Source organism: Lissotriton vulgaris, chromosome 9 (genome assembly GCF_964263255.1).
Source record: "Lissotriton vulgaris chromosome 9, aLisVul1.2, whole genome shotgun sequence".
NCBI lineage: Eukaryota > Metazoa > Chordata > Amphibia > Caudata > Salamandridae > Lissotriton > Lissotriton vulgaris.
In genome coordinates, this window is record NC_141697.1 from 2,923,917 (window position 1) to 2,936,389 (window position 12,473).

The window sequence follows — 12,473 nt, forward strand, 5'->3', positions numbered from 1 at the left end:
ATGAGGCATGCCAAGGCACAGGGCATCTGGGAGGCTGCAGAGCTGGGCTTTAATGAGGCATGCCAAGGCACAGGGCATCTGGGAGGCTGCAGAGCTGGACTTTAATGAGGCATGCCAAGGCACGGGGCATCTGGGAGGCTGCAGAGCTGGGCTTTAATGAGGCATGCCAAGGCATGGGGCGTCTGGGAGGCTGCAGAGCTGGGCTTTATTGAGGCATGCCAAGGCACGGGGCATCTGGGAGGCTGCAGAGCTGGGCTTTATTGAGGCATGCCAAGGCACCGGGGCGTCTAGGAGGCTGCAGAGTTGGGCTTCAATGAGGCAGGCCAAGGCACGAGGCATCTGGGAGGCTGCAGAGCTGGGCTTCAATGAGGCATGCCAAGGCACAGGGCGTCTGGGAGGCTGCAGAGTTGGACTTTAACGAGGTATGCCTAGGCACAGGGCATCTGGGAGGCTACAGAGCTGGGCTTTAATAAGGCATGCCAAGGCACAGGGCGTCTGGGAGGCTGCAGAGCTGGACTTTAACGAGGCATGCCAAGGCACGGGGCATCTAGGAGGCTGCAGAGCTGGGCTTTAATGAGGCATGCCAAGGCACGGGGCATCTGGGAGGCTGCAGAGCTGGGCTTTAATGAGGCATGCCAAGGAACGGGGTGTCTGGGAGGCTGCAGAGCTGGCCTTTAATGAGGCAGCCCAAGGCACGGGGCATCTGGGAGGCTGCAGAGCTGGGCTTTAATGAGGCAGGCCAAGGATTGGGGCGTCTGGGAGGCTACAGAGCTGGGCTTTAATGAGGCAGGCCAAGGCACGGGGCATCTGGGAGGCTGCAGAGCTGGGCTTTAATGAGGCATGTCAAGGTCCGGGCATCTGGGAGTCTGCAGAGCTGAGCTTTAATGAGATATGCCAAGGCACGGGGCATCTGGGAGGCTGCAGAGCTGGGCTTTAATGAGGCATGCCAAGGCACGGGGCATCTGGGAGGCTGCAGAGCTGGGCTTTAATGAGGCATGCCAACGCATGGGGCATCTCGGAGGCTGCAGAGACTGGATTTAATGAGGCATGCCAAGGTACGGGGCATCTGGGTGGCTGCAGAGCTGGGCTTTAATGAGGCATGCCAAGGCACGGGGCATCTGGGAGGCTGCAGAGCTAGGCTTTAATGAGGCAGGCCAAGGAACGGGGTGTCTGGGAGGCTGCAGAGCTGGGCTTGAATGAGGCAGCCCAAGGCACGGGGCATCTGGGAGGCTGCAGTGCTGGGCTTTAATGAGGCATGCCAAGGCATGGGGCGTCTGTGTGGCTGCAGTGCTGGGCTTTAATGAGGCATTCCAAGGCATGGGGTGTCTGAGAGGCTGCAGTGTTGTGCTTTAATGAGGCATGCCAAGGCATGGGGCGTCTGTGTGGCTGCAGTGCTGGGCTTTAATGAGGCATGCCAAGGCATGGTGCGTCTGGGAGGCTGCAGTGCTGGGCTTTAATGAGGCATGCCAAGGCATGGGGTGTCTGAGAGGCTGCAGTGCTGTGCTTTTAATGAGGCATGTCTTTTTCAGGATTCTTTCTCACCAATGAACCGAGATGAGGAAGCAGAACTCTTTGAGAGCGCGGAGGACGTCCTGCCAGGAGAGCTGGTCCTGCGGCTCACGAAAGAAGAGCGGCTTCAGCAGGCCCGACTAAGAGACATCGACCATGAGCTGGAAGCCCTGGGGCAAAGCTGGAACACTCCTGTGAGTACCAGAACTCCGACTACACTCCTCAGTGCTCCCTTCTGTGTCTGCTGTCAGTTAACTTACAATGTGTGTGGTTAGTGTTGTTAGCAAGTGCAGCTTCCCCCATCCATTGCCCCACTAGCGCTGCCGATTACGGTACCATCACAACTAACCATCGCACTCATACAAGTGTGACAATTCAGAATTTAAATATACAATAAAATGACTAATACATCCTGTCAAAGCCATTCTTTAAGGCTTGGGTGGCAGGTATTACTGATTTTAATCTTATTTAATTATTAAACAACTGTAGTTGTGCTTCTCGCAAAATTAGATAAACAGCTCCACCGTGTGGCAGCAGTTATAAGAGCTGGTGTTGACAATATCGTGCCGGTGCTGAGCACCAGGAAGCTACCAGCTTAAATTAAGCGTAGGATTTGTGGAGCTCTAATTGTGGGGCAGATGGAGGAGAGGATTTCCCCGAGTGTGTGGTGTGCATTACCTCATACATGTCAGTCTTTGTGACTGAGCGCTTAGTTGCTGGTTGACCTCACTTCAGGTGAGGGTGGGAATGATGTACTTGTGGGGTTTAGTGCTTGATGGGCCAAGAGTGCCCTTCATTGCCAGGGGGCTTTTATTTACGCATACCGTTCTGATCATGCGCCATATTGATCTAACACGATGGGAAGGGGGGACTTCAAGTCATTGAGCTCTTATCACCAAATAACCTGTGAGTACAATACTGCATGTACCAGCAAACAACGGACGAGACATGTTAGTAGTACGATTTGAGTTCGTTGTTGAATGCCACTTTTCACAAAGCAGAAAAACACCTCAAACTGTAAAATAGGAATCCTGAACATTTAATTTAAAACAAATACCGACTGCCAGTACGGGATGTGCTCTGAAGTGCCAAAATATAGGGAAACTTTAACCATCGTCCTGGTGTTTCTTGATTTTCTGTTCTTCATCTACGCCCTCCACAGTTCTTTAGGATCAGTCTATTGATTCTAGAAGTCCTGTTTTGCAGTCACACTCCGCTCAGTTTGTTCTCCTTTTTGATAGAACATGTTTGAACAGTTTACATTTAACTAAACAAGCGCTTTGGACCCCAATCTGTTGTTTCTTGAAGTCATGGCCTGCAGCCGCTCTCCTCAGCTCTTTGGGACCCACGTTTCACCCATCCATCACCCTGTGCACCACCCATGCATTACCTGGTGGACCACCCATGCATTACCCATGCATCACCCGAGCATCACCCGAGCATTACCCAGTGCTCCGTCCATGCATTACCTGGTGGACCACCCATGCATTACCCATGCACCACCCAAGCATCACCCCAGCATTACCCAGTGCTCCGCCCATGCATTACCTGGTGGACCACCCATTTATTACCCATGCACCACCCAAGCATCACCCGAGCATTACCCAGTGCTCCACCCATGCGTTACCTGGTGGACCACCCATGCATTACCCATGCACCACCCAAGCATCACCCCAGCATTACCCAGTGCACCACCCATGCATTACCTGGTGGACCACCCATGCATTACCCATGCACCACCCAAGCATCACCCCAGCATTACCCAGTGCTCCGCCCATGCATTACCTGGTGGACCACCCATGCATTACCCATGCACCACCCAAGAATCTCCCGAGCATTACCCAGTGCTCCGCCCATGCATTACCTGGTGGACTACCCATTTATTACCCATGCATCACCCGAGCATTACCCAGTGCTCCGCCCATGCATTACCTGGTGGACCACCCATGCATTACCCATGCACCACCCAAGCATCACCCCAGCATTACCCAGTGCACCACCCATGCATTACCTGGTGGACCACCCATGCATTACCCATGCACCACCCAAGCATCACCCCAGCATTACCCAGTGCTCCGCCCATGTATTACCTGGTGGACCACCCATGCATTACCCATGCACCACCCAAGCATCACCCCAGCATTACCCAGTGCTCCGCCCATGCATTACCTGGTGGACCACCCATGCATTACCCATGCACCACCCAAGCATCACCCCAGCATTAACCAGTGCTCCGCCCATGCATTACCTGGTGGACTACCCATGCATTACCCATGCACCACCCAAGCATCACCCATCCATCACCCAGTGCACCACCCATGCATTACCTGGTGGACCACCCATGCATTACCCATGCACCACCCAAGCATCACCCCAGCATTACTCAGTGCTCCGCCATGCATTACCTGGTGGACCACCCATGCATTACCCATGCACCACCGAAGCATCACCCCAGCATTACCCAGTGCTCCGCCCATGCATTACCTGGTGGACCACCCATGCATTACCCATGCACCACCCAAGCATCACCCCAGCATTACCCAGTGCTCCGCCCATGCATTACCTGGTGGACCACCCATGCATTACCCATGCACCACCCAAGCATCACCCGAGCATTACCCAGTGCTCCGCCCATGCGTTACCTGGTGGACCACCCATGCATTACCCATGCACCACCCAAGCATCACCCCAGCATTACCCAGTGCTCCGCCCATGCATTACCTGGTGGACCACCCATGCATTACCCATGCACCACCCAAGAATCACCCGAGCATTACCCAGTGCTCCGCCCATGCATTACCTGGTGGACCACCCATGCATTACCCATGCACCACCCGAGCATCAACCGAGCATTACCCAGTGCTCCGCCCATGCGTTACCTGGTGGACCACCCATGCATTACCCATGCACCACCCAAGCATCACCCCAGCATTACCCAGTGCACCACCCATGCATTACCTGGTGGACCACCCATGCATTACCCATGCACCACCCAAGCATCACCCCAGCATTACCCAGTGCTCCGCCCATGTATTACCTGGTGGACCACCCATGCATTACCCATGCACCAGCCAAGCATCACCCCAGCATTACCCAGTGCTCCGCCCATGCATTACCTGGTGGACCACCCATGCATTACCCATGCACCACCCAAGCATCACCCCAGCATTACCCAGTGCTCCGCCCATGCATTACCTGGTGGACTACCCATGCATTACCCATGCACCACCCAAGCATTACCCATCCATCACCGAGTGCACCACCCATGCATTACCTGGTGGACCACCCATGCATTACCCATGCACCACCCAAGCATCACCCCAGCATTACTCAGTGCTCCGCCATGCATTACCTGGTGGACCACCCATGCATTACCCATGCACCACCCACGCATCACCCCAGCATTACCCAGTGCTCCGCCCATGCATTACCTGGTGGACCACCCATGCATTACCCATGCACCACCCAAGCATCACCCGAGCATTACCCAGTGCTCCGCCCATGCGTTACCTGGTGGACTACCCATTTATTACCCATGCACCACCCAAGCATCACCCCAGCATTACCCAGTGCTCCGCCCATGCGTTACCTGGTGGACTACCCATTTATTACCCATGCACCACCCAAGCATCACCCCAGCATTACCCAGTGCTCCGCCCATGCATTACCTGGTGGACTACCCATTTATTACCCATGCACCACCCAAGCATCACCCCAGCATTACCCAGTGCTCCGCCCATGCATTACCTGGTGGACTACCCATTTATTACCCATGCACCACCCAAGCATCACCCGAGCATTACCCAGTGCTCCGCCCATGCATTACCTGGTGGACCACCCATGCATTACCCATGCACCACCCAAGCATCACCCGAGCATTACCCAGTGCTCCGCCCATGCGTTACCTGGTGGACTACCCATTTATTACCCATTTATTACCCAAGCATCACCCGAGCATTACCCAGTGCTCCGCCCATGCGTTACGAGACTGCTGATTCTCCGTCACGGTTCGCGCTGTAGCTTCCACTGCTACAGCGCGAACCGTGACGGAGAACCAGCAGTCTCGTTTAACAGAACCCCAGATGAAGAGTCTGAGCAGGTCCAAATGCATTGGGTTGTGAAAAAGATTGAGAAATTATGAATTAATTGCATATGGATTTTCGCTACTTAAAAAAAAGAAGAAATTATTTCTCAAAATAAGTTATTATTATTGTTATTTTCATTTTATAAGGCGCACAGCTACCCGAAGGTTTCCCTGCGCCACCTGAAAAGAGCCCAAAGAAAAAAGGAGCAAATCTACAAATTAAATTACCACGTTTTTATGCCCCTCCGGAAACTTTCATAAGAAGGTTCATTTCGGAGACCTGCCGGAAGGGAATTCCATAAAGAAGGACCCAGGTGGGAAAAAGAGCGATCACCCATACGCACTAGTCTCATCCTGAGAATAACAAACTTAACCTGAGTAGCTGATCAGAGTGTATGGGAAGGTACATAAGGGTGAACAAGGTGAAGAACATTCTAAGGGGTTCACTGATACACCTGGTCCTTTTAACTAACAAAGAAGAAATTGGCACAGAAGCTTTAATATAAAAATTATGCATTTATTAACCTCAGATGAGGGAGACTGCGTCATACGGTATCCTCCGGCAACTATAGGAGACAGTCTAAGGAGTACAGAGAGCAGAGGCCTTATATATGCATAGGTTACATAGTCAGCATAAAACCAAGGGGAAGTCCTGGCATATATAAGAATACTTACTGACTAATATGGCTATACAAAATGTGCTTACTCAACAAAGTGAGAGGAGAGATATTTCTCCTTACATCAGCAAGAATAGCCTGACCGTTCTATACTAGGAGAAGGTGCATTCTACTAGCTAGGACTTTCTGAGCATGTGCAAGGCTCTGGAAGAGGGAGAAAGCACATGGCAAGCACATGGCTAACTAAGATGGCTGCCAACTACAAAATGGCTTTCAGCTCATGCTAACAGCGATTCCTGCAATCTTTAACAAAGGGTCATCAAATAGGGAGGTGCCTTACCAGATTGTATCTTGAACATAAGACTCAACACCTTAAACTTAATGCAGCATTCGATCCTGAGCCAAGGAGATCTCTAATTGATCCCGAAATGGAGGCAGTTTTGGGGATCTTACAGAGCGGCCTGCTGCAGCATTCTGTACTAACTGCAGCTTGCGTAGCACTTCCTTAGAGGCACCCAAATACAGAATGTTACTGTAGTCCAGCCTAGAGGTGATAAGCGCCTGGACCACAGTACTTTGGGCGGAAGAAGGTAACATCCATGATTTTGTTTGTAGCCATCTAAGGATTGTGAAGCAGGTAGAAGCTACTCTCACTGCTTGCTGCTTCATTGACAATTGGTCGTCGATTACGACACCTATATTTTTGACAAGATGTTTAGGTTGCGCCACTGGACCCATTTCAGTGGGCCAATGTTGTGGACCCCACAAATCTTTGTTATTGCCCACAATCAACAGTTCCGTTTTTTCACCATTGAGTTTTAACAGGTTGGTTTGCATCCGGCCGCAATATTCCTTAAACCGACCTGAAGTAAAGAAGGTTGAGATGTCAACAGCAGAGAGAGAGAGAAGACAATCTGGGTGTCAGCGTATGAAAAAAGAGACAACCCAGCTTCCTCTGCAATCAGCGCCAAAGGCCTAACATAGAGGGCTAAGAATAGAGCCTTGAGGGACCCCATACAGTGACTTGTGAGTCTCAGAGCACGCTATTGGTGAAAAAACCTGAAACGCACGATTCGTCAAGAAGTCAGCAAGCCATTTGAGTGTGCTATCGGTCACCCCCAATGATTGCACGGTCTGCAGTAGCACGGTATGCGAAACAGTGTCAAAAGTGGCATTTAGATCTAAAGTATAAGTGCCACAGTGCCGCCCGCGTCTACTTTTTGACATATCCCCAAGCAAAGCGGTTTCGGTAGAAAAACCCGCTCTGAATCCTGATTGGGAGCCGTGAAGGAAATTCCGGAAATTCACAAAAAGATGTCAATTGAGAGTTGACATGTTTTTCCAAAATTTTGGAAAACACAGTGTTAGAAATGGGGTTACCAATTCTACGGGGGTAGCATGGAGCAGAGCGGGCAGGCCAAACTTCAGAGAACATGTGTAAAGTATCCACGCAGTACCCACAGTCGACACACCAGGCAGACCACAAAAGAGACACGACACCGCTTCTGGTTGGAAAAAGAAAAAGTTTTGTATTGTCTCCAACCTGCAAAGGTAAAACACAATAACAGCAGTAATCACAAGGGGGCGCCAACTGGCGCCAGAGCAAAGTATACCAGGGGGATTATTTACAAGGAAAAATGGGAGAAGAAAAAGGGTTAAGGAAGTCCATTAGTTTCCAGCTGAAATAAAAAAAATGTCAGGAAATGCATGAAACATAGGATCAATATTGCAGGGCAAACTAAGACCTTAATCCTTGGCCTCACCTAGAAGTAAGCTGTAGGGGTAAAATAAATCATTAGGCGTGAAGACCCCTCATGCATGGCATCAGCATACAAGCAATCAATAGGCGTAAAATATTAACCTCAGGCTGCCAGTTCCAGAACCCGGGGCTCTCCGTCACTCATGAGAGCCCCGCAGACAGAGGCGCCCCTCCGGCCTTCCCGGGAGGACTCAGGCGGATCCTCTACTTGGGCAGGGCTCACCTCCTCTCCCTGGGAGCCCTGCCGCCAACCGCGCCTCCCTCGACTTCACCCCGGCCCCTCTTACACACGGGGACCCGGTACTTCCAAAGCGGCCTCCGCGAGGCCTCTCCCTGCTTCCGGGACTCGGCAGTTCTCTTCCCCCCGGGCCTCTCTCCAGTGGGCCCGGGACTTCAATCTGGAGCTGGCGGGCTCCGGGTTCGCCTCCTCAATGCCGCGGGAGCCTCCACCAATGGCTGCCCAGTTAGACAGGGGGCGCGGCGTCAGCCGCCAATCAAGAGCGCGGCTTCCGATGGGCGCGGCGGCGCCAACCAATAGGTGGGTGGCGGTCTGAGGGGCGCGGCCGGTGACGTCACCGGCACCCCAGCCATGTGATGCCGCCCTTCCCGGCTTCCAAGGCCTAGCGCGGCTTACTCAACTGCGCGGCGGCCCTCCTCAGGCTCCAGGGGCCGCCACCAGCAGCGGGGTACTCCTTGACGTAGCGCCGGGCCGAGGCGGTGAGATCGGCAGCAATGAGGGGTAGGTTCCCTCTTATTAATTATTTATAATGCAGGGTAGGCACCCGCCAGCTTCAAGGCGCCAAAAGCTCGCCAAATAGCAGGGTCTGCTCCTGCGGTGGTGGGGGCGCAATCACGGCACTCAGCTCCTTTCTCGGGCCACACAGCTTCCAGGGCCCTGGGGCTCAAAGGGGCACAGTGCTTTCAGCACACACAGCGCTTGAAGGCCCAGCAGCGCTTCGGGGGCCAGGCAATCAGTTCTCTTGTGGGCCCACGTCACCCAGCACACACAGCAGCAGTTCCCAGGGCAATACAGCGCTTAACAGGTATAGCACTCCCAGACTATAGCGCTTAGCAGGCAATCAGTTCCTTCACGCCAGGCAGCACTTCTGCAGCACAGCGCAGGGGGGCGTACAGTCCCATCAGCCAGCCCAGGGGTCCCAGGGTAACTCTTCTCACCTCCTGGGGGGTCCAGTCACGACACTCCTCCCCTTCTAGGCGCTTCTTTGCGCAGCGCTTGCGTGGCGCAGGGTCCCGCCAGCTTAAGGGACCTAGGGGGGCCCTCCTTCCTCAGGGGCCCGGGGGGACAGAGAAGTAGGCACTACTGGGCCAGGTCAGCAGATAGTGGGGGCATCATCAAAACAGGGTGGTAGGCTTTCACCATCCCCACTGCAGCGTGGCCCTCCTCCTACACGGCAGCCTGAACTCCTGAAGTGGGGCTTTACAAGCCCTGGGGCAGTAGGGGGGTCCTAGATGGGTGCAGGGTCTAGCACACAGGCCCAAGTGGCGTTATCCCCTGGCAGCAGGTCCCCTCACATTCCTGTCCCAGCTCTGTCTCTGCACTCTGGTGGCACATTCCCCTTACTTATACCCTCCTCCCAGACAGTGCCAGAGCCTTCTGGAAATCTGTGGCAAGCTGGCTTAAGCTGGCTCAGGGGGAGGAGCAGAGCACCCTGGGTGCCAGGCTTTCCCTCCAAAAGCTAGGGGTGGCTGGGTACCTAACAACTAGACTGCTAACCTCCTGCAGTCAGGTGGCACAACGCACAGCCTTGGCAGCCATTTTAAATGCAAAACACAAATGCAGCATTTCACCATGGTACATGTTTACAATGGGGGAAAATAAATGTACACACCATTGTGTTGCATTTAACATTACACAGGGCATCTCATACCTCACATGGCCTATTCGGTAACCTTCACCATGGGGGAGACATCCTACATTAGGGGGGCGAAAAGCGAAACATTTTGGGAAAAGGGGCCAAGCCCAACACACACAGAGGTGGGAAATGGGCCTAAAATTAGATAACTGAGTAGGGTCAGCGGAGGCCTTTTTTAATAATGGAAGAACTGGGGGGAGGAGCCTAGCCTGCAGCCGAGATGGCCGCCTAGCTCTTCGGCTCCGCCGACCCTTGCACCTTTCGTGGCGATCCTGGCGCATATCCTGCACCTCCAAGCCCCGCACTTACCTGTGCATCGCTCCGGACCGTGCTGCTGCAACTCTGGTCGAAAACGGAGCTACCCCGGCGGTGTTGAGCCCCTGTTTCCTTCCCGGCCTTCCGAGTGGTCGCAGCCGGGCCATTGCTTTGTGGGGACGGCCGGCGGCGACGATAACAGCAGCGGCCGCTGCGGAGAAGGAGGAGCCGGCTCACTGGACTTGGAGCGTGGCGCTGGGACTTCCACAGAAGCCTTTTCTCCCCGCTCGGCAGCCAAGCGCGCCTCGCTCGCAACATTGTATCCGGCTCCTGTATACTGTATCCCGGCCTAGCTGGGAGAGGGCCGGGATCGCTTCTTTGTTGCTGTCCTCCGCAGCGGACGCCATTTTCAGCACTAGAAACCCTGGACTTGGGTTTCCCTGCTTCGCCGACTCCCTTGTACTTGGAGCCTCTTTGCGACCGGCTGCTTCCGCGTTTTTACACCACCTGGGCCCCGCAGAGGGCACATAAATTCTCGGATGTCGATGGCTGGCGAGGGGGATCCGCTTTCCGGGGCGCTCAATGGTTGCTCGCCTAAGATGGAGGACACAGCTGCACCCTCCATTCTGGATCCACCGCTGGGGCTTCGAGACATTCTGGCTGCACTGGAGGACCTGCGGTTGGCCTTTCGCGACTCTGCCACCGGTTTGGGGGGCCGGCTTGCTGGGTCTTCTCCAGCCGGCCATGAACATTCTTCAGTGCTGCATACTACGCCACATCTTCAGTCGATCGACGGTGGGTCACCCGAGCTGGAGTATGCGGCAGCGACGGAGGAACGCAGTTCAGTGCCCGCTGCTGTAGTTTTCGGCTCTGCTTTGAAGGAACCTGGCAATATTGATCCTTTGTTATGGCCGGAACTTGTGTCCCAGACGCCGTGTGACCCAGCTCCTTTGTCCTTCGGAGTCATGTTTCGAGGCGTCCTCCTGGACTTGCTGTCTGAGCGTCGGCCGGCTGCCACTATGGAACTCACGCCTTGTTCTGCTCCTTGTTGTGCTCTTCACGGAACGGCAGTGGCGACTTCTTCAATCCTTTGCTATCGAGCTTCACTCCAGTTTGACTCGTCCCAAACGCCTCGACTTCTGCAATGGACTCCATGGTGGCCAGTCCTGTCCAGGTTGGCCGTACTTCAATTGGACTCTGTTGGCATGCAGGTCCGGAGGGGATAGGGCTGAGGAAGGGGTTTTTCTCGCTGCAGAATGATACGGATATATGCTGGGACTGTGACTCGTAACTGTTGGAGGTACATGTTGGACGGGTGCTAGGTCGGGGCCTGGGGTTGGGTGGCCGCGGGTAACGATATTGCTTGCTTTGATTATATCCTTGGCCCTCCTCCGATCAACCGTGACCTTTCCCTTTCTTTTTCTTCTCTTGTTCTTTTTCCTACATTTCGGGTACTCTTTTGGGGCGACAGACACACTGCTAGGGGGGGGTAGGCCGTAGCCTCTGCATGCGTGTAGGGTGGGGGGATTAATTCCTTGATGGTTTCATTTCTTCCTTTCTTCCTTTTATTTTCTTTCTCTATTGTTCTTTCCTTTCTTATTTCCTTGGGTGGAAGGGGGGATGGGAGACTTGTGGGTAGTGCTCGGGGGTCATCATGTGATGTGTTTATTTCCTATCCTGACTTTACTGATTACAACCGTTTGCCTTGCGGATAATGCTTGCTGACTTTTCTGATGATCGTTGCCCACTACAGTCCTAATTGCATTGCTCTGATTCGGATCCTTCTTGACCTGTTGTTATGGACTTACTTTAAAACTTTAAAAATTAAACCTCATCATCCTACCTCTTGGCGGCAAAATTGTGTATGATGTGGCCTGGACTATTTGTGTCAGCTCTGATATGCTGCTGAGTTGTCTAACTGCTTGCTGATGTGCCTTTTCTTGTCGAGGCCGGCCTGTGGGTTGTAGGCCCGTATTTGTATGCACATACTGTCAAATAAAGGTTTTCCCAAAAAAAATAATGGAAGAACTATTGCATACTTCCAAGTAGATGGAATAATGGCCTCTTTTAGAGATGCATTGAGCAACTCCATAATCAGTATCAGAGATGATTGTGCAAACTTCTGCATCACGGTGAGCGGAATGGGGTCTCTAGGGGAGCCAGATTTAAGACTCCCCAGAATCCGCCTAAAAGAATTAATTTCGAAGGGTGCCCAGAAATGAAGTTTGTCAGTATGCTCCACAGACAAATCAGCCTGAATGAGCCCAACACTAGAAGGAAGGTCGGAATTCCCAAATAGCTGTGACGTATTATTCGGTGTAGATTCCTGGAATGAGCTATAGATTTTTTTAATTTTGCTAAAAAAAAATCTAGCA

At 53.1% G+C, this 12,473-nt stretch overlaps 1 protein-coding gene across 1 annotated transcript in view; it reads left to right on the forward strand.

Annotated features, from left to right (window-relative positions):
* The window catches only part of FSIP1 (fibrous sheath interacting protein 1), an 898,930-nt gene that overhangs the window by 529,429 nt on the left and 357,028 nt on the right, over positions 1-12,473 (forward strand). The window contains exon 10 of the mRNA XM_086936904.1: positions 1,530-1,703. Coding sequence (XP_086793030.1) covers positions 1,530-1,703 — 174 coding nt within the window. The remainder of the gene's footprint in view (positions 1-1,529; positions 1,704-12,473) is intronic.